The sequence below is a fragment of the Chiloscyllium plagiosum genome, chromosome 25, assembly GCF_004010195.1.
Source record: "Chiloscyllium plagiosum isolate BGI_BamShark_2017 chromosome 25, ASM401019v2, whole genome shotgun sequence".
Taxonomy (NCBI): domain Eukaryota; kingdom Metazoa; phylum Chordata; class Chondrichthyes; order Orectolobiformes; family Hemiscylliidae; genus Chiloscyllium; species Chiloscyllium plagiosum.
In genome coordinates, this window is record NC_057734.1 from 17,396,697 (window position 1) to 17,419,460 (window position 22,764).

At 40.0% G+C, this 22,764-nt stretch overlaps 2 protein-coding genes across 8 annotated transcripts in view; one reads left to right on the forward strand and one right to left on the reverse strand.

The window, feature by feature from the left end:
- Window positions 1-10,748, forward strand: part of LOC122562617 (clustered mitochondria protein homolog) — an 87,056-nt gene extending 76,308 nt beyond the window's left edge. The window contains exons 21-26 of one of the 2 annotated variants that reach the window (XM_043715604.1): window positions 4,268-4,393; window positions 4,772-4,893; window positions 6,510-6,603; window positions 7,545-7,679; window positions 8,848-8,921; window positions 10,277-10,748. In XM_043715604.1, the coding sequence (XP_043571539.1) occupies window positions 4,268-4,393; window positions 4,772-4,893; window positions 6,510-6,603; window positions 7,545-7,679; window positions 8,848-8,921; window positions 10,277-10,514 (789 nt within the window). In that variant the 3' untranslated portion in view covers window positions 10,515-10,748. The remainder of the gene's footprint in view (window positions 1-4,267; window positions 4,394-4,771; window positions 4,894-6,509; window positions 6,604-7,544; window positions 7,680-8,847; window positions 8,922-10,276) is intronic. The other variant, XM_043715605.1, reaches the window with a different exon arrangement.
- Window positions 1-22,764, reverse strand: part of srrd (SRR1 domain containing) — a 40,168-nt gene that overhangs the window by 13,550 nt on the left and 3,854 nt on the right. For 4 of the 6 annotated variants that reach the window (XR_006315375.1, XM_043715610.1, XM_043715611.1 and 1 more), the window contains exons 2-6: window positions 21,596-21,636; window positions 18,861-19,087; window positions 17,810-17,908; window positions 17,426-17,577; window positions 16,881-16,936 (exon numbers count right to left, since the gene is read on the reverse strand). Coding sequence is in view for 4 of the 6 variants with exons in the window: in XM_043715610.1 (XP_043571545.1) it covers window positions 16,881-16,936; window positions 17,426-17,577; window positions 17,810-17,908; window positions 18,861-19,087; window positions 21,596-21,636 (575 nt within the window). In the remaining 2 variants the exon portion in view is untranslated. Of the gene's footprint in view, window positions 1-11,715; window positions 12,553-16,880; window positions 16,937-17,425; window positions 17,578-17,809; window positions 17,909-18,860; window positions 19,088-21,595; window positions 21,637-22,764 lie in introns of those variants that run through there. The other 2 variants (XM_043715608.1, XR_006315374.1) reach the window with 2 other exon arrangements.

A 22,764-nucleotide genomic window follows, 5' to 3' on the forward strand; every position in this document is an offset into this window, starting at 1 on the left:
CCCCATTCACAATGTAATAACAATGAGCCATTAGAAAATCAAACACTTCTGGAGAAGTTACAAAAGATATTCACTTGTGACCAAGTTAAGGGCTATCTATACTTGTCTTCCCCTGGTGAAATGGGAATGATAATGTATTATTGTTCCATTATCTTCAGCAAAAGACAGATTAATGCATCTAGATTACCAGCAAAATCTCCAATAATGAATCCTTCCAGTTATTGTCAGTGGTCTCAGAGATGTGTTCATGTGATCTTGCTAGTAAAATTTCCCAAAGAACCTTCAGATAAGGTATTCATACGACCACTAATATTCTGTTGACAATATCAGTATCTTGATATATGATGTTGTTTGTGAATTCAGCCAACATAGGAACTCTTACTTGGAGGCAAGAAGCGTCAGAGATCAAAACGTGATTACAATGCAAATAACTGTGAAATAGAGCAATTATTTTGCATGCTTCCAAACTTCATTATTATACTCTATCATTAAAACCTGCGCATATCGTCATTTCAATAGACAATAGACATTAGGTGCAGGAGTAGGCCATTCTGCCCTTCGAGCCAGCACCACCATTCATTATGATCATGATTGATCATCCTCAATCAGTATCCTGTTCCTGCCTTATCCCCATAACCCTTGATTCCACCATCCTTAAGAGCTCTATCCAACTCTTTCTTGAAAGTATCCAGAGACTGGGCCTCCACAGCCTTCTGGGGCAGAGCATTCTATACACCCACCACTCTCTGGGTGAAGAAGTTTCTCCTCAACTCTGTTCTAAGTGGCCTACCTCTTATTTTTAAACTGTGTCCTCTGGTTCAGGACTCACCCATCAGCGGAGACATGCTTCCTGCCTCTAGAGTGTCCAATTCTTTAATAATCTTATACGTCTCAATCAGATCCCCCCTCAGCCTTCTAAACTCAAGTGATTACAAGCCCAGTCGCTCCAATGTTTCAGAATAAGATAGTCCCGCCATTCCGGGAATTGACCTCGTGAATCTACACTGCACTCCCTCAATAGCCAGAATGTCTTTCCTCAAATTTGGAGACCAAAACTGCGCACAATATTCCAGGTGCATTCTCACCAGGGCCCTGTACAGCTGCAGAAGGACCTCTTTGCTTCTATACTCAATTCCTCTTGTTATGAAGGCCAGCATGTTATTAGCTTTCTTCACTGCCTGCTTTACCTGCATGCTTGCTTTCATTGACTGCTGTACAAGAACACCTAGATCTCATTGTACTGCCCCTTTACGTAACTTGACTCCATTTAGGTAGTAATCTGCCTTCCTGTTCTTGCCACCAAAGTGGATAACCACACATTTATCCACATTAAACTGCATCTGCCATGTATCCGTCCACTTACCTAGCCTGTCCAGGTCACCCTGTATTCTTCTAACATCCTCCTCACATTTCACCCTGCCACCCACCTTTGTGTCATCAGCAAATTTGCTAATATTACTTTTAATACCTTCATCTATATCATTAATGTACATTGTAAAAAGCTGCAGTCCCAGCACTGATCCCTGCGCCTACCATTCCGAAAGGGAGCCATTTATCACTACTCTTTGTTTCCTGTCAGCCAACCAATTTTCAATCCATGTCAGTATTTTGCCCCTAATACCATGTGCCCTAATTTTGCTCACTAACCTCCTATGTGGGACTTTATCAAAGGCTTTCTGAAAGTCCAGGTATACTACATCCACTGAATCTCCCTTGTCCATCTTCATAGTTACATCCTTAAAACATTTCAGAAGATTAGTCAAGCATGATTTCTCCTTCATAAATCCATGCTGACTCTGACCTATCCTGTTACTGCTATCCAGATGTGTCATAATTTCGTCCTTTATAATTGACTCCAGCATTTTTCCCACCACTGAGGTCAGACTAACTGGTCTATAATTCTGTTTTCTCTCTCCCTCCTTTCTTAAGAAGTGGGACAACATTAGCCATCCTCCAATCTGCAGGTACTGATCCTGAATCTATGGAACATTGGAAAATGATCACCAATGCAGCCACATCCTTCAGTACCCTGGGATGCTGACCATCAGGCCCCGGGGACTTATCAGCCTTCAGGCCTAACATATTATCCAACACCATTTCCTGCCCAATATAAACTCCCTTCAGTTCAGGTTCTTCAGCCACTATTACATCTGGGAGATTGCTCGTGTCTTTCCCAGTGAAGACAAATCTAAAGTACCAATTCAACTCTTCTGCCATTTCTTTGTTCCCCGTAATAAATTCACCCGTTTCTGTCTTCAAGGGCCCAATTTTAGTCTTAACCTTTTTTTTCTTTTCACATTCCTAAGAAAACCTTTACTATCCTCCTTTTATATTTTTGGCCAGTTTACCTTCATACCTTATTTTTCCTTTGCGTATTTTCTTTTTAGTTATCCTCTGTTGTTCTTTAAAAGCTTCCCAGTCCTCCGATTTCCCACTCATCTTTGCTATGTTCTACTTTTACCCTTTTGTCTTTATATGTTTCTTAACTTCCCTCGTCAACCACGGCCACCCCTGCCTCCCCTTAGGATCTTTCTTCCTTTTTGGAATGAACTGATCCTGCATCTTCTACATTATACCCAGAAATACCTGCCATTGTTGTTCAAATGCCATCCCTGCTAGGGTATTGCACCATTGAACTTTGGCCAGCTCCTCCCTCATAGCTCCATAGTTCCCCTTATTCAACTGAAATATTGTCACTTCCGATTCTACCCTCTCCCTTTCGAATTGCAGATTAAAGCTTATTGTATTGTGGTCACTACCTCCTAATGGTTCCTTTACTTCGAGGTCCCTGATCAAATCCGGTTCGTTGCACAACACCAGATCCAGAATTGTTTACTCCCTGGTAGGCTCCAGCACAAGCTTTTCTAAGAATCCATCTCTGAGGCACTCCACAAACACCCTTTCTCAGGCCCAGTACCATCCTGATTCTCCCAGTCTACCTACATGTTGAAATCCCCCATAGCAACTGTAGTAATATCTTTGCGACAGGCCAATTTCAGCTCTTTATTCAACTAACACACGACATCCAGGCTACTGTTTAGGGGCCTATAGATAACTCCCATTAGGGTCTTTCTACCCTTAGAATTTCTCAGCTGTATCCATACTGACTACATCCCCTGATTCTAGGTCCTCCCTCGCAAGGGACTGAATATCATTCCTTACCAACAAGGCCACCCCACCCCCTCTGCCAGTCAGTCTGTCCTTACGATAGCACGTATAGCCTTGAATATTCATTTGTCAGGCCCTGTCCACTTGAAGCCACGTCTCAATTATCCCCACATCGAAACTGCCAATTTCCAAATGAGCCTCAAGCTCATCCACCTTATTTCTAATGCTCCTTGCATTCATGTATGATTTTTAAATTTGTTACTCCCCTCATCCTTCCTATCCCTATTTCACTTGACCTTACGCATGATCCTTTTTTGAGTTTTCTGCTCAGGAACAGGTTGAATCTCTTGGAAACCGTAGAGACAGATGTCACTGCCAGTCTGAGAGGCGGTCAGGTCTGCCAATCAGAAATTGGTGTGGAGGCATAGCCAAGGACTCAGATATCACACAGAGCCGTGGTAATGGGGGACTCCATAGTCAGAGGGACTGAAAGGGGTTTCTGTGGCAACAGGTGGGATTTGAGGATGGTGTGTTGCCTTCCTGGTGCCAGGATTAAGGACATCGCAGACAGAGTGCAGGAAATCCTCAGGGGCAAAGGTGAAGAGCCAGACCTGGTGGTGCATGTCGGCACAAATGATGTCGGGAAGAAGAGGAGGGACATTCTACAGCGGGACTTTGGAGAACTCGGAATAAGGCTGAAAAGCAGGACATCCAGGGTTGTTATCTCCGGTTTGCTTCCAGTTCCTCGAGCTGGAGAGGACAGGAACAGGGAGATAATGGACCTGAATGTGTGACTGGGGAACCGGTGCAGGAAGCAAGGATTTAAATTCTTGGATCACGGTGTGTTTAGTGGTAAGGATAAATTATACAAGTGGGATGGGTTGCAGCCTAATGGGTGGGGGACCAGCATTCTGGCAGGGAGGTTTGCCACTGCAACACAGCTGCATATAAACTAAATAGCGGGGGGGAGAGGAGACAAACTGGAAGTTTAAGAAGGAAGTTAAAGGGAAAGTTAGAACAAGAGAAGTCAAGAAAGACAACGGAATCAATGGCAAGATGGCAATATGTCAACCAGTGCATTGCTACACCTTCAGGTGTTAATTGAAATGGAACTGTAAAGCTATGCTCATTATTGCCTCCTATTGTTTTTAACTCACAGGCCCGCTTAGGTCTCTACTGCTTTGCAAACAACCAGATTTCAGTAGCTCTGAGGCTGCTGTATCGCGCTCTCTACTTGATGCTCATAGTCACTGGTGAAGATCACCCGGAAATAGCTGTTCTTGACGTAAGTGTGTATGTGACAGCTTAGAGTGGATTGAATTGAAAAATAGTTGTTCTTGCGGTGTTTTTGGGTGGGGTTATAGGTAGGTCCAAGTTAAAAATAATCAAAGATGGTAGTTACCTGAATTATTTTACCAAACTACTGCCTGGAAATCAGTGAGACTTGCATATAAATATCACCTTTACTATAGACAAATTTGTATCCTAATGCTCTAGTGAAGTGTGATAGAGTCATCATTTTGGTGGCTGATGTGGAGGGTTGAGGGTTTAGTGGGGTCCAGTCTATCAGTGTCGAAGCTTCATTCCTTTAAAGGGCAATGTGCGGTGGATACCACCCCAAGTGACTCTCACTGTGAAATTAATCTTATTTTCCTCCCTCCAGAGCAACATCGGCCTCATGCTCCACGCTGCATTGGATTGTGATCTTGCAATGCGATTTTTGCAGAAAGCCCTGGAATTAAAGCTCAAGTATTACGGGGCCCAGGCTCTGGAGACTGCTCTAAGGTAGAGCGCAGGATTTCTCCTGCATCTGATAAACTTAACTCATAATTGATTTAAAATTTAACAGGATACAAATTATGCAATAACCTTGCAGATCCTATGCCAGCTCTGAACTGTTTTTGGTCCTTTTTAACACTAATTTGCAGTGTTCCTATTTCATTGCTGGTACAAATTTCTATTGGAAACTAAATATTTCGTGTCAGGCTTTGTATCTTGAGAACTTGAGTTCAGATTCTAGCTAGACTGATGGGAATAAGAGTTTCTTATCTACCAGTGGAAAGGCCCCTGAATAAATTTGACTGGTCTCCATCAGATTCGAGAGCAAAACTCCTAATTGATGATGTCCCTCACAGTTAAATGATCATTCTAAAAAATGTCATACTGCTACAACAGCATGTTATTTGAAGGGTGGGATAAATATTGAATACGTAAGCTTTGTAGGAGATGAATTACATTTATATAGCACTTTTCATGATCCCAAGTCCATGCCCCCACCAGCCCACAAAAGCTTTGCTGACAATGAGGTAGTGTTTGAATCATAGTCACTGCTATAATTGCAGCTTAGAAAAATACGAATAGACATTAGACAAGACTGTGAAATTTAGGTCATAATGTGATCAGCCATTATATTATTAACTGGCACAGAGTGCTCAGGGAGTTGAATGGCTTCAACATCTAAATTGCATGTTTGTATGTATACATGTATGAAAGGAGAGCAGGAACCATAAACCTCGTCTAAACTACTCCTGACCAGTGAGTGTTTGATGCTGACATCCGAAAGCGTCAATGTACATGATTTATGTAATTGCAGGCAACTTTAGTGCATACCAGGGAGCTCTCAGGCTATAAATAAAGTTGAAATTCCAACAGGGCTTACTTCTAGGACTTATGAATTAACAGGGAAGTAGTACCAAGGAACAACGTTTTGCATATATCCAGGCACACAGAATTCAAACAAGTCAAACTTGCCCCGAAGATTTAATCACCAAGGCTTGTGAGCTGACACAAAGGTACCCTAAATGACAATGTTCCATTAATATCTCTCTGCTTGAAGTATGGAATTTGTGAATCATACTTAAAAATGTAATTATATGCGCACTTTTCTTTTCCCCAGCTAGTACAATAGCCTGTTTGCTAAAATATCTTAAAATCTAATATTATATTGATGTGCCTTAACCTTGAAAAATTGCAATGTGGTGTTACTTTGCTAAGGGCTCATTGTGATGTCTTTGCCTGTCTCCCTCTTTTTTGACATCTGTCTGCTTGGTTGTAAGTGATAGGAAGCACTCCTGCAAACACTTTTTTGTCACTGCAAACTTCACTTCTCTAACATGGCAATATTTTTGATCATATTTTAAATGCAGTGATATCAAAACTATGATGCTTTATTTGACATTTTCAAGGTATACTTCATTACAATACCTGGCTTTTTTAATGAATTAATCGCAATTAATTTTTCCAAGTCAATCTGGGATAGTCTGCAGGAGCCAAAAAAAGTATGTTACAGGATAATTCCACATTGCAGAAAGTCACTAATGTCTCATAATAAAATGGACCTAAATTTAAGGACCCATACAAAGGACATCATGAGCTCAACAACTTTTGTTTTAATCATACAGCTATCATCTCGTGGCACAAGTCTATGCTAGCAAGGCAGAATTTCGAAATGCTGTGCAACATGAGAAGGAGGCCTACAACATCTACAGGACTCAGGTAGTTATTCTAAACCTGCCCGCTCCTGCTGTTGTAGAGATTAGACTCACAAGTCAACTTTTAATGAATCTATGAAGGTGTACCATGGTGTTAAAAGTAAATGACACGGCATCTGTGAAATGTATTAGTCAGTAGCAAGTCCATGTTGTTCCACAGCAAACAATGCTTTCCCTGCTAAATAAAAATCACTACTGATTTAAGCAGTGAGCAATTCTTATTTTTTTAAGTAAAGAAATTGGTGAATCCAACAATCTGTTCCTTGTATGTGTGTACAAGTGTACATTAACAATTTTCCACTCCCTCAATTTCACCTTTGGCATAGGAAGTTGCTGTTCATCCACTTACCTCAATTGTTTATGTACAATACAGTCAGTAAAATGTCATATTGTAAAGGGTAGTTAATTCTTCATCCATGTAAGTGATTGCCCTTCCAATCATTTCTGTTGTTAGCCTAACAGGATATTTCATACAATGGGACAGAAAGGAATGTTGATATTATAGGATTTGCTTCTCTCACCAATTTGCATACTATCAGGGTTTATTGATAGGGCTAGATTCAAAGGAATGGAGGATGTAAGATTTTGAAGTGGGGTAAGTGGATTGAAGATTCCACATTGAACTGTTCCCAGTGCATAGATCGAATGGAAATCCTAAGTTATTGGTACAATGGGCATCTCTTTAAGTTAAAGGCCAATAGTATTATTAGCCTGTTGATTTTAGTACTGGGATCAAAGCTATTAAGTAACTCAATCACCTGTCGGAATGCTTCTTCCACTGACCACAACCATTCTCCTCCATCATTTACACTCCTGAGAGGATGAACTGGATAAATATTACTGGTTTGAGCAAATTTTCTGGATATTAACTACTTAGAAAAGCAACTGTATGGAAATGTGGCATTACTGAATCTGGATTAATCTGACATTTTGTTTCTAACTCAGCTTGGGGAAACTCATCATAAGACAAAAGGAAGCTCTGAGTTCCTGAAACATGTTACACAGCAGGCAGTGAACCTACAAAGAACCATGAATGAGATCTACAAGAACGGATCAAATGCCGGCCTTCCTCCAGTACAGGTCTGTGTACTTCATTTAGTTTACCTCTTCTCTACACCCCTCACATATCTTTTCTTATGAATCTTGTCAGGTACAAAAAGAACCTGCTCTCATCTCTGGGTGTCTTGTTGATAAGGTCTTTGTCAGGAGACGTATTATGTGCCACTCTTCAGAAAACCAAATTCAACGAATGGTGGGGGAGTGAAGTTTCATGCCAGTTAACGAGTCTTGTGGAATTTGATACCAGTTTTACAACAACAATTTAATATATTGCCTTTAACGTAGTGAAATGTCCAAAGACACTTCACAGGAGTCCTATCAAATTAAACAAACTGAGCCACATAAGGAGATAGTGAGGCAGGTTAGAGCAAAAACTTGATCTAAGAAATAGATTTTCAGGAAAATGATAAACAAGGAAAAAGAAGAAGAGGAAAGGTCTGAATCCAGGTATGGAGGTATGAGAGAATTCCAGAGCTTATGGTCTCAGCATCTGAAGGCACAGGTGCCAATAGTGAACAAGTTAAAATTGGGGATTCTCAAGAAGCTAGTAGTGGAGGAATGCAGCAATGAGGTTTGAAGGTTTCAGCTTTGAGAAAGGGTTGAGGCCATAGGTAGTTGAAGTGGATGTGAATTTTAAAGTTGAGATGTTATTTAATGAAGGGCCACTTCAGATTAGCAAGCAAAGGAGCGATAAGAACACAGGCAGCTGAGTTTTGAAGTAACCACAAGTTTGCAAAGGATTAAAGATAGGTGGTCATCGAAGAGAACATTAGAATAGTAACGCCTAGAGGTAGCAAAAGCAGGGACAAGGGTTTCAGCAACAGATGAGCTGAATTAGGAGTAAAGCTGGTCAATATTATGGAAGTAGGAATGGGCAGTCTTTATAATAGTATAGAGAAAGTATTAGGACTGATAAAGATTTTGGTGAAGTTGAGCTGGATGTTATCTAGGAATGGAAACTGATGATTGTGTTTTTAAAGATGACATTGAGGAGAAGCATGTAGATGTGAAATAATAGGGCATCAAAGACAGACTCTTTGGAAACACCTAAGGTGTGGAAGTGGAAAGAGAAGTAATTGTAAGTGATTCTCTGGCTCAAATTGGATAGAGAAGAACAGTACCATTTAAACTAATATTTCTTTGTAGGGAGGGACAATACTTTACAGTTCACCTATTTCTTTTTTTTCAGACCACATCCTTGAGTAACAAGATGATACTACAACAGCTCAACATGATCAATGGGATTGTGCTGACTGACACAAGGTAACATTGTCCTTCCTGCTTTCCCAAAGAGATTGTTGTATTCAGAATTAATGCCATTTGGTAGCTGGGAACTGTATGAATCTTAAGAATATTCACCAATCAGCTGTAAATTCTGGTGGAGAAATTGTTGTGGAAAATTATAGCAAAGCCTGGAACTACTTAACATTTTAATGAAAACTAATGTCTCAGTTGTGGATGGTATTACAGAGTGAAAATTGTTACATTGCTCCCTGATGGTGCATTTTGTGTTTGCTGCCATGGCTGGTGTTAAGAATTATAAATCAGAAGTTCCCAAGCCTGTGCTGAATTTGATAAATGCTAAAAAATAAAAAAGTGCCACAGTTGAGCTCTGTGCAGTGATGGGTGTGCTACTGTGTACCTTGGCATCCATGTGTTAGTCATGCTTTCCTTTTGCTCACAGTCCTGAGACTCTTGATGCAAATGTTAACATTGAAAGGAGCTTGGCTGTGGTGTTTTCACCATTAAATAGCTTTCCAACACTATTCCATTGTAGTCTGACATGTGAAGAAGTGACTTTGGCCAGATACTGGAGGAACAGTCAATGATTGTAGAGCTATAGTTCAGTGAGTAATCTGCTTTTGTAGCAGAGGAACTAATGCTACAAAATAAATGAACAGCATATTTATCTCATGAAATCCATATGTTCATACAGTTCTTTTCCCACTGTTGAAAATTACTGTGGGCAAACTTACTGTCAAGATTGCTCACAAAACAATAACACGAACTGAAAAATTATTTTACTGGTCGTGAATCTTTGGGAGATCTTGAGGATGTAAAAGGTCCAAATAAAGGGCAAGCTTGTCTTCTAATTATCACGAGGGAAGATATGTGAATAATTGCTAACTATAAGATACAATTTATTTCAATCTGTGACGTTAATTACTTGCTAGCTTCTGTGCACAGCAATTGGAACAAGTCGAGGTGGAGGATAACCTGACTTAGTGGAATCTGCATACTGAACCCTGTGCCACAAAAATGACTGACCAGAACCATTCGACATCCTGGAAAGCACAAATCTCCCTTGTGCCAAGATTTTAGGGGTTTTGCTCTAATTAACTCTTGAATATCTTCCTAATACTAGGCAGAGATTGCAGACTGCAAATTGTCTTTGCAATTTGGTACCAAGTGTCATGTCCATGGCTTGTTTTGATTCTATCAGAGAATTTGTATAGTATAATCAAAGTTGGTTTACTTCAATTCCCACTTGCTATAATTTCCCAATTCTCTATGATGGTGACCCAATGCTCCTGCCAATACTCGCAATATACTTCACCAGCAATGACTCGCTATGCCTTTTGCCACCTAAACTCATTACTTGCTTTTGTTATTCTTAGCAGGAAATCTGCCCTACAAAGTGCAACAAATCGAATGCGCAAACTACTCCAGGCAGAAATTCAAGCTTCTCAGAGACTGACCAAAGCGCTCACTAACATAGGGATAGAGGATCTGATACCAGTCAATGGAACTACAGCCCCAGGTGAAATCACGAATGGTGCAGAGAACCTTGCTGAAGGAAGGATGATTAATAGAAAAACAGAGCCTGACTGTATTCCATCAGGGAGTTCCGCATAACTGTGTTTGCCAGCACTTGACAAGGAGATGAATTAAATTCCTTTCTAATTACATGAAGCTGACGCTAATGCCAACTTCTCAACAAACAAAGACTCCTTCATATTCCAGACGTGGCTGCAGGGGGTCCCCAATCTGCAAGTGTGACATCCATATCAGCATATGTACTTAGGGTTTATCATAATGCTGGGATTAGGTTGTGTAATTGTCGAATTACAGATTTTTCCCCATTACTGGAAGTTAAAACCGATTTAATAATTATCAGATTGAACTAGGATTGTACCCTTGCTGATTTGCATTAGACGTAGTTTTGTGCAATCATTTGGTGACAAGTCCTTATCCACCCACTAGCCAATGTATACATTGGCTGCATGGCTGTGAAACACTGACAAACAAACGTGTGGGGTACTCTCTCCTTCACGTACCCCAATTTATGTTTTTAATATAGTTGGTGCCTCTCACTGTCACACTTTGTGGCCTTGACCAGTAGTTGTATTGTTCTCAGATATATGCTTTATTTTTATTTGTATCACACTACCATCCATGATAAGCTTATAGCAACATGATGGTGTGTGTTGGGGGTGGGAGGATATTATTTGATTTTTCCCAAAATTACCAGTTGTGAGCAACTTGTATTTACGGAAAAAAAGGTCAAATTCAGTACTAAACCCTCCATGACAGGCTAAACTAGTTGGTTCCTTTTTCTCTTTAAACTCAAATGTTTTCTTCTAAAATTGAGGCTCTGAAAGCTTTCCAAGGTCACACACCACAATACTAATGATTTTGGTAAACTCCTGGTGAGTGTGGTAGACCAGTTCTGACAGATCAGCTTTGCTCTTCACCTTGGATTAAGTGTGAAGTTGATCAGCAGCAGCTTAATGAATAGTAGCAGATTGACAAATCCAAGTTGTCAACTGCTTGCATCTGAACATAAGTTCAGAACTCTCCAGGTACTCTCCTCTAGCTGCATTTTCAGTTCTTATAAGCTCAAGGTATTTACAAACCCAAAGCTACATTTAAAAAAGACAATTCTTTTTATTTGAATGGTGTTGTTCTGTTCTATTCTTGGATTCAAATTAAAAATCATAAAATTATTGTTTGAGGGTTATAGGTGAATAGATTTTATTTTTGCTTTAAGTGTAATTCATGAATTAGGTGAATGTTTATTTGATCATCATTTAAATGATCCTTCACTGTTGGATGATTTTATGTTTTAATGAATGTATACTATGATCAGGTCCTTCAATAATAAAACATGGACACCATTTACTGTTGGCCTTTGTCTTTAATTTGTATTCCAGTGGCTTGCTGGCAGGTAAGGATTGGGCAGCCTGGATGTCATGTACTGGCAAACAGGTAAATCACATGGTAAATGCTTGGGTGGATCTCATGCATGAAATGGGAAAGGGGATTTGGACAATAGCACTTTACCTGTCAAGTCTGGAAGAGAATTCTGATCATCACAGAAAGCCAGCCAAGTTCCTTCAATGGATCGTTGGTGGTGCAATTCAGAATGCTATTATAATGTTATTAGGGCTCTTGACCCACTGATTACCAGATAAATGAGGCCCCTTTCTCAAGTTATAGGTATTCGAGCCACAGGGGAAAAACGACAGAATGATCCCAGCTATGACCAACAGAGCTGCACAGATTTAATTCCTGGTTTCTGAGAGGTGGAGAGAATTCAAAATTTCCTCTTGGAAGTATTCTAAACCAAGATAACTAAACTTGCATTTCAGATCATTATGACCTTGAAAGAGTGAAATTGATGACTCCAAAGGTAACCTTTGCACAAATGCTTCTTCCTCAATAGGCTTCAAAACTTGTTTCACTTCTATGAAACTGAAAAACAATCCATGTCCTTTTGGATAATTTCCAAGTCCTCACAGTCCTGGTATGTGGGTTCAGTAGCACCTTCCCAAAACTCCAAAGGCTGTGAATCTAGTTTTTTTCTCGGAAACTGATGTATGGAGGTGTCATTAAATATATCCATATATCTACTGCTGGAGGGGAAGGCAGCCTCTTCAGTCACTGCCAATATCTGATGAGTACGGTTAAGGTTAAAACATGAAAGACAAGAAATTTATTCCAAAAGCAATAGTTATTATGTGTATATAAACTCTTAAGTTTACATCCGAAAGTCTTGGATGTAGCATGCTATTCATTGCACTGCCATTGAGGTCAATGATAATGAAATGAAGAAAGTTGGTTGTTGTATCAACTCTCATTTCTGGAGCATTCTAAAGCTCATTCTGCTACCTAACTCCAACCCAATAGCTGTGGATCATCATCTGTGTGAAATATTCATCCAAATGTCCCATAACAAGATGCAATGCCTCAACTACTGTGAAAACGTTTCATACTACTCTACATAACAAATCTGTTTTTAATCTCCCTCTGTACTAGGTGTTTTAAGCTGTCCTCACATCAAAATAAATGGTCCCTATTCACTATATCCTCTGCAATTTGAAAATACTCTATTGGCCATTTCTGCTGTATAGAAATTCCAAGATTGCTATTCTTCTACCCATTCTGGGTATAATCCTGTTGAATCTCAGCCATTCTTTTTTCTAATCCTGTTTCACCATGAATAACACTCCAGAGATCTGTTAGTGTACAAACTCTATCTGTTGTTGCATTTATTCATCAGAATCAGTGCTTGCTAAGTTACTTGCCTAAGACTGGATATGTATGCTCCAATACTGATCATCTGTTAATAAGTTGTATAATTGGGAGCCATATCATGGTGGGGGAAAGAGAAAGTTCCAAACAAGAGTCAACCCTTATCCCTCCTATGTTCAGACAATTACAGACTTGCCAGCGGTATGTGATAAAGAGAGATTAAGCATAGAATGAGCCCATTGTGTTCATACTGACTCTTAAAGAATAATCCAGTTATATCTTGCTCTTTCCCTATATCTCTGCAATTTTCTTCCTTCGAGGAATTATCCTAATCACTTCTGAAGGTTATTATTCAATGCTATCACTTTATCATTCCAAATCCTAACTATTCATTGCGTAAAAGGTTTTTCCTCATCTCACCTATGGTTCTTTTGCCAATAGATTGGATGGCACAGATTTAGGGTATTGTCTCTTTTGCAATATTGGAAATAATTTATTTAAACTCTTCAAGATTTTAAACATCCCCAACATCCTTATCTCTCAAGTCTTCACTGCTCAAACATCTATGTAAAATAACTCTCAACCATTGCAAATGTTATCTGGTACAGTTCCAACCTGACACAAATACATCTTACACACAAGGTGAGGACATCTGAACAGAACAGAACTTGTGAACTACCTAAGTCTATTTTGTTACAGCGGTTTCATACCAGCAGAGCTCAAATTACCTCTCCACCTGACAAGGAATCTGAGGTTGCACTGGGCACAAAGAGAATTTGTTTCAGGAAAAGGTTTGCTGACTCATTTAATCTATTTATATCCTTTTTCATATTCTTCACAACTTACTTTCCTACCTATCATAGCATTAACGACAAATTTAGCAGACGTAGAGTCACACGGCACGGAAACAGACCCTTTGGTCCAAACAGTCCGTGCCAAAGATAATCTGAAACTGAACTAGTCCAATCTACTCATGTATCCATCCAAATGTTGTAACTGTATCCACATCCACCATTCCCCCAGGAAGTTCATTCCATACTTGAAGCACCCTCTGTGTAAAAAAAAAAAATTGCCTCATATCTTTTTTTAAATCTCTCCCCCTCTCACCTCACAAATGTGCTCCCAGTTTTGAAATTCCCCATCTTAGGGAAAAGACAATTACCATCAACTCTACCTATACCTCTCATTATTTTATAAACTTCCATCATGTCACTGCTCAACCTCCCACGCTCCAGTGAAAAAAGTCCCAGCCTTTCCTCAAACCTTTCATACCCGGCAACATCCAGGTAAATCTCTTCTGAACCTGCTCCAGCTTGATAATATACTTTTGGTAACTGGGTGACCAGAACTGGACAAAGTATGCCAGAGTGTCTTTACAATTTATATCAATGACTTGTATAAATAATTCTCAACACTGCTCTCTGAGACAGGCCATTTGTCACCTCCAATCCAAAAATACAAACCTGAAAATGGCTTTTATGCCCACCCTCTGCTACACAGGCAGAAGACCAGTTTGATACATCGGCAGAATCTCTAAGTCAGAAGATTCTTTACTGGCTGAGGGATTTCAACTCGGAGGGTGCCAATCATGAAGCATGGTCCAGGAAACATAAATGACAATGGACAGAGACTACTTGACCTTTATTTGTACCATTAGTGTTTTGTAACTAATATCTTCTTTCAGTGTCCTGCAGAGGTCCAAGTCGGGTATTGGTATCAGCTGTGTCGGATCATCCGCAGAAGTGACATTCTCAACATAGGCAGCTACAACAGCACTGACTCACAATACATCCACTGATGGGCAGCAGGGTTAGGATGCAGCCCTTGAAGTTTCTTTTAATGTCTCGTCACAACCATATTCTTATTCAATTATGATGGAGCATTATTTTAGTTATCTTTACTTGTAACAGTAGATGCAATACAGTGATATCTTCCTGTATAAAAGGTCAGTCCCACTGTAAACAGCCAGTACTCAGACATGTGGTCTAGGCTGAAGTGAATACTTTAGCATTCACCAATTTAATCAACAGTTAGTTAAATTTTGTCCACTAATAAACCTCCCAAAAGCATTATTCGTGATGAATCTTTCTGTGTGACTACTTACGTCAGACTTAAAGTACAACTAAGCTTCACCACAATTATACCAGTGATAGGAAACTATAGTTTTCCTTATAAAGATATAATGGAAGAATTTCTACTGGAGCACAGGCATTTAGTAGAGTTTGGCAAATTATCACTGGTGAATAGGGAAATATCATTTTGATTGTGTGATTATTAATGTAAAGCTGCCACTCAGCTAGATAGGAGAGGGGTTTAGGAAAGAATCACAGAATTGTTATGGTGCAGAAGGTGGTTAATAAGCCCACCACGCCTGCACCAGCTCTTCAAAGAAGCATCATCGCCGACTGCAAATGTCCTCTCTCCCTATACACTTGCACAATATTTCTATCCAGGAGAAAGTGAGGTCTGCAGATGCTGGAGATCAAAGTTGAAACTTTATTGCTGGAACAGCACAGCAGGTCAGGCAGCATCCAGTTCCCTGGATGCTGCCTGACCTGCTGTGCTGTTCCAGCAATAAAGTTTAAAGAATCTCCTGTTCCCTGGATGCTGCCTGACCTGCTGTGCTGTTCCAGCAATAAAGTTTCAACAATATTTCTATCCAAACAATCATCCTATGCTCTCTTGAAAAGTTGATGGTTTGCATCCTGGCAATGCTAACATTTACATCTTGGGGGAGAGCAGCTCAAGGCAAATTCTCTCTACTTTGACGGAGCTCTGTATAAAATCAGTGCACAGAATTCCTACTTGTGCTGGTGGAATGCTACAGCTGGCTTTAAAATGCCTGAAATTTGGTTTTCACAAAATCCTTAGTGTGGAAGCAGACCATTCGGCACATCAGGTCCACATTGACCTTCCGAAGAGTATCCCACCCACACCCACTCCAGTCTACCCTATCCCTGTAACACTACATTTTCCATGGCTAACCTCTCCAGCTTGTACATCCCCAGTTCTTACAGGCAATTTATCATCTGCAGTACCCACCTCCGCCTAATTTAGCATGGCCAATCCACCTAACCTGCACATCTTTGGACTGTGGGAGGAAACCGGATCACCCAAAGGAAACCTACACAGACGCAGGGAGAATGTGCAAACTCCACACAGACAATCGCCCGAAGGTAGAATCAAACCCAGGTCCCTGGTGCTATGAGGCAGCAATGCTTAACCACTGAGCCACTGTGCTGCCTGGATTTTGGGTTGGAAATGAAGAGAATCTTCAGCATGTATTTCTGCTCCTGATTGCTATCGGTTAGTCACGCTGACAGGAAGGGATATCAGATGAGAACTGGATTGGATTTGGGTCTGATGGCTCCCATTAGGTTGAATATTCACAACTCAAAGATCAGGTTTACCATGAAAAGTGACCATTTTATCAAGTTCATAAGGAATGCTTTCTGCTGCTACCCTTGGATCCTAATCTCTCTGTTTCAGTTAGGGGATTCAAGGGTATGAGCAAAGAGAGAAATTTGACCACAAATGCTTCTAATGATGTAGTTTTGGCAAATGTTCCCACCACAGAATTAAGAAAGTAGAAGTTGCATATACGACAGAGTAACTATGTTAAAACTAAGAAGAATGCTAGGAAGCAATAGTAATGTTGTAAATTCTGGGTACAGTGGTTTTGGAATCAGAATTATTCGTTGCTAGACTAGTTACAACTTAAATAATTGAATTGCTGATTGAACTTACTGAAGGATACATGATCAATGTATGTGTAGTCCCTCTTCAGCACTCTGGCTGGTAATCTACAATTTTTTTAAAAAGGTCAACAATTTTGATAAGAATGCAGTTTTGAGATTATCATTTCTTCAATACTCTCTCTTCAAAAACTTGATCAGAGATATTACTAATCTATTTATAATATCCACTCCAATGGTCATCCTGATAACCACTTCCCAGTTCTAAAATGCTTTGGTTTAAATGTTTTCACCCCCCACCTTCTTGTTCCAAACTCTACGCTTATCGTGCAAATTTTCACCATAGTGAACAGATTTCCTGAATGAACTCTTCTTAAATATTGAAATTAGATCACCTTAAATGCTCCACTTTAATAAAATCATTGTGTATTTAAAATTCTAATTCTCAAATCATCCCTTACAGTACTATTACAGTTCCATTAATCATCCTCAGAGCATAATCTGTTGATATTTCCTTATCTTGCCTAATTGTTATTATTAACTTACCACCTGAGTTTTTTCATTTGCAAAGGATGAACAGCAACAAAATTTTCTTACCTCTCCTCTATCCCTTTGAAACTGTTTCCGATGAGAATAGTTTGTGCAAGTTTTTGGGGTGACCAGTTTTTCCACAAGAGGTTATTGTAGAGAGCTTTGCCACAGTGAATCATGTAGAACAGTGTTGGCCTGTCGATGGATCGTTTCCCTTCCTAACAGATTAAAAAAGATTGCCAATAATGTTATGGATGAAAAAAAATTCTGAAGCACATGAACAGGTGCAGTTTGTTACTGAAATTGTTATATGGAAAATCAGGTTGTGATTAGGGGCTGAATCTGGAGCAATCACCTGAAAGCCAAAACCAGAAAGTAATGCTTCCCCTTTGTCAGATAGGATTCACAGAGAACACAATGTACAAAACAAAGACTGAATGTGCCTTTTACCTCATTTTCCTCAAGCACCACCATCCCACAATCCTTCAAGAATTTCTTCTCCCATTCTGTAAACAGTGGATCAAAGAGAAGGCAGCCATCTCGAGGGATCTGTTGTATACAACAACAAAATTAAAAACTTTACAAGGAGCAAAATCACAACTACAAAAGTGGGGAACTTATTGTAGGACAATGACCTTTGGATAAATTGAAAGATTTTTTTCCTCATCTGCTCACTTCTAATTTTGCATGGTTGCAGCAGATTGCAGAAGGCGAGGTAGCTACCTTTCTATCCCTGTGTTATCTCCCTTCAAATGGATTGAATTAACAATTTCTTTCACAGAGATGTTCAGCTATCAGCTGCATTCTATGAAGTGACAATCAAAGGATCAGTGAAGATCTCCAAGTTGCATTCACATACCTGCTGTTCATCTCAAATTCATACAGCAAAAAAAATCAAACGATAAAGCTTTGCATTAAAAAATTATTTACCCATCAACTATTTCTGGGTGAGGAATGACATGAGTTGGATTGAAAGTAAAGCTCTCCACCCACTCCAAACTGTGACAATAAGGAGTGCTAAAGATCTTTACGTCTCCTTCAACTGGCTTTAAAACTATGATTTCAGAGAGAGTTTATTGTATTAAGGGGAGTAGCAAAACTTTTCACATTATATGTTATATTAACAGTTCCAAGATGACCATTATCAATTTTTTTGTTTATTGTCCATGTCTAAATCTGCACATTTAGAGAATTATTATTTTAAACATGATTACGAGTCACTGATGTATTTCCACAACAAAAGTATAAAACCACTAGCCTTTGGCTGAATGATAGATACACAGTACATAAGTATGGGATAAACAGAATCACCATTTGAATCAAACAACATACTTTGTCTTAACAGTGGGAACTAGATCTCGATGCTTTGATAAGTTAACCCTGTTAATACAACAAAATGTAATGTGGCTTCGGAGCGTTCAGGAATAACGCAGACTGATGTTACTCATTGGTCTCTTTTGTTCCCCAGTCATTTACCATATTTTCACCTGACTACACTTACCTGTAGTGTCTCTAGCAGCAGGAACAGCAGAGCCAGCTGATAACGAGATGATATGGAACTAGAAAAGTTCCCAATTCCATAACACACTGAGTTAAGTGTATTTTGACAATGGTCTGTATTGTGCTTTTTCTGTTCAACGGAACCTGGAGGTTCCCCAATAGGGAAGGGATTTGATGGAGATTCAAGTTGATCTGTATGATACATATTCACGACTCTTTGAATGGTTTCTGGAACAGATTGTCACAATTACCATCTCAGGAAGCAAACAAAGTCTTAATAATTGCAGATAATTAATCACGGAATTGTTATAGGTGCAGATCATTTGTCCCATCATGTATGCACTGGCTTTTTCAGCATTTTGATGCATTGCCAGTCTTCTCCATTGCATAACCTTGCATAACATTTCCATTCAAATTATTATTTAATACCCTCTTGAAAACCTCAATTGAAACTGCCTCGACCATACCTCCGGATTCCAGATCTTAGCCATTCACTGTGTGAAAAAAGTTCTTTCTCATCTCATACTCGCTTCGTTTGCAAAGCATTTAAATCTGTGTAACGACTCTCAATCCTCTTGGAGCAGAAGGATTGGCAGGAACCTCAGGCAGGAACAGTTTCTCCTTATCCAGTCTGTTCACATACCTCATGATCTTAAAAACTTTTATCAGATTTATTCATAGCCTCCTTTCTCAAAGAAATACAGTCACAACTTTTCAAATCTATCCTCATAGCTCATTTCTCAATCCTGAAACCATTCTTGCAAATCTCTTTTGCACACTGTCCAATGTGTTTACATACTTCCTAAGTGTGGGACTCAGAATCTTGCACAACCCTCCAGTGAAGGTCCAACTTGTGCCATATGCGGGTTAAACATTACCCTCTTGAGCTCTACGACCCTATTAATGAAGCCTAGAACACCAAATGCTTCATTTAAGTACATCAGAACTGGGAGCAGAAGGAGGCAATTCAGTCCCTCCATGCCTACTCCTCTAATTAATACAATTATGGCTGATCTCATCTCAGCATCAACTCCACTTTCCTGCCCACTCCCTAAACTCCTTTAACCTATTATTCATTAAAAATCTGTCTCTCTGCTCCTTTAAGTTATTCAGTGTCCTGACATCCACTGCACTCTGTAGTAGTGAATTCCAAAGATTCAAGATCCTTTGAGAGAAGTAATTCCTCCTCATCTCTGTTTTAAATCTGCCACCCCTTAGCCTAAAACTATGATCTCTTGTTCTAGGCTGTCCCACAAGGGCAAACACTGCTTAATGTCTAATATGTCAATTCCCCCTTAGCTTCTTAGGTACCTCAATTCCTCTTTCTAAACTTTAGCGAGTATAGGCCTAAACTGCTCAACCTCTCTCCCTAAAACAAACCCCTCATCTCTGGAATTCACCTAGTGAACCTTCTCTGAACTGTCTCCAATGCAATTACATCTTCCTCAAGTAATGGGATGAAAACTGTATGCAGTGATGTGGTCTCACCAATACCTTATACAATTGCAACAACAGTTTCTTACTTTCTTATTGCGTGTCAACTTGTGGAGTGGTTCAGAGAACATCTCTAGTCCACAAACAGCCTCACTGCCCTGTGGCCAACCACGTCAACTCCCCCTCCCACTGCCTCAAGGACATGCAAATCATGGGACTCCTGCATCACCAAATCAAAGCCACCCACCGACTGGAGGAAGGACACCTCATCTTCTGTCTTGGGACCCAACAATGACATGGTAGAAACATTGGCTTCATCAATTTTCAAATCTCCCCTCCACCCACCTCATCTAACCCTCCAACTCAGCATCGCCCTCTTGACCTGACCTATCTGACAATTTTCCTTCCCACCTATTGACTCCACCCTCCCCACCGATCTATCACAATCACCTCCTACTTGCATCCACCTATTGCCTTCCCACCTACCTTCCCTATTTATCGAGCAGCCCCCTACCCCTCCACATTCCTGATGAAGGGCTTATGCCGAAACTTTGACTCTCCTGCTCTTCGGATGCTGAATGACCTGCTGTATTTTTACCAGTGCCAGACTTTCCAACTACTGTATTCTTTTAGCAATTAATGATAAATTTCTGTTTGTCTTATTAACTGCTATATCTGCACACTAGCTTTCTGTGATTCATGCATGATTTTTCTGTTACCTTTAATAACTCATGTACACATACAGCAGGTCTTTCATCCTTCTGCCCACTCCACCGACATGTCATTTTCCACTTGAAGTTCTACGCTGTCCTCCTCAGTTTACAATGCTCCTAGGTTTTGTACTGTCTGCAAACTTTGAAGTTATCTCCTGTACATCAAGATTCAGAACTCTTTTATATAGGAAAAGCAAGAATTCCAATACGGACTCCTGGGGAACTCCACTGCACATCTTATTCAAACCCAAAAAACATGACTCTGTTTCCTATCACTTGGCCAATTTAATATCCACATTGCTACAGTCCCTTTTATTCTATGAACTGCAATTTTTTCTGACAAGTCTATTGTGTGGCACTACATTGAACTTTTATTTGCAAGTCTACATACACAATATCAACCACACTGCCCTCATCAATTCTCTTTACCACCTCTTTAAAAACTCTAGCAAGTTAGACATGATCTTCCTTTGACGAATCCATGTTGGCTTTTCTGAATTAATCCATATTTTCATGTGACTATGAATCCTACCCTACACATTTTTTTCTAGAAATTTTGCCACCATCAAAGTTATGTCTACCAACTCACCGAGGCAAACGATCCAGAATTCAGAACTTTGCAATTCCTCTCTGAAACAAAGTTCAATGGTTAGTTTTTCAGTCACAGAAAACTATGACTATTTTGTAAGCATCAAATTTACAGAGACAAAGCAAGTAGAGTAGATCTGACCATATATCTTGCTTCTTGTATTAAAATGTGTTGCTGGAAAAGCGCAGCAAGTCAGGCAGCATCCAGGGAACAGGAGAATCGACGTTTCGGGCATAAGCCCTTCTTCCTGAAGAAGGGCTTATGCCCGAAACGTCGATTCTCCTGTTCCCTGGATGCTGCCTGACCTGCTGCGCTTTTCCAGCAACACATTTTCAGCTCTGATCTCCAGCATCTGCAGACCTCACTTTCTCCTTCTTGCATTAAAAGGCAAATAAGTTATTTTAGAACTTATTTTGCAAAGAATGAAAGCAAGGGAAACTATTTTATTGGAAATAAATCAGCACTTAAGGTACATTTAATCTCTTCCACAATTGATAAACCTGCGTGCCTAATTCTGATGATACAACTTAATTGAAGTATTCAAACATGGATCAGCAGAATTTCAGCTAAACTCAGGGAGATGTCGGCTGGGCAGTAGGGAGCATACAGGCCAGTCATGACATTTAGGTGAAACTGAACAGCCAGATGGATCACACCTGAAAATTAGACCTGTCTCTGTACCTTAAGGTCTCAACGTAAAGTGAAACATTTCACCACTATAAACATTATTGTGATAGAATAGGAAAAATTGATTGATTCATGCATAAAGTTAAAAATCACACAACATCAGGTTATAGTCCAACAGGTTTAATCAGAAACCTGTTGGACTATAACCTGGTATTGTGTGATTTTTAACTTTATACACCCCAGTCCAACACCAGCGGCTCCAAATCACGGTTGGTTCACAGATTGTGTTGAAAATGTGTTGCTGGAAAAACGCAGCAGGTCACGCAGCATCCCAGGAGCAGGAGAATCGATGTTTCGAGCATGAGCCCTTCTTCAGGAATGAGGAAAGTGTGCCCAGCAGGCTAAGATAAAAGGTAGGGAGGAGGGACTTGGGGGAGGGGCATTGAAAATGCGATAGGTGGAAGGAGGTTAAGGTGAGGGTGATAGGCCGGAGTGGGGGTGGAGAGGTCAGGAAGAAGATTGCAGGTTCGGAAGGTGGTGCT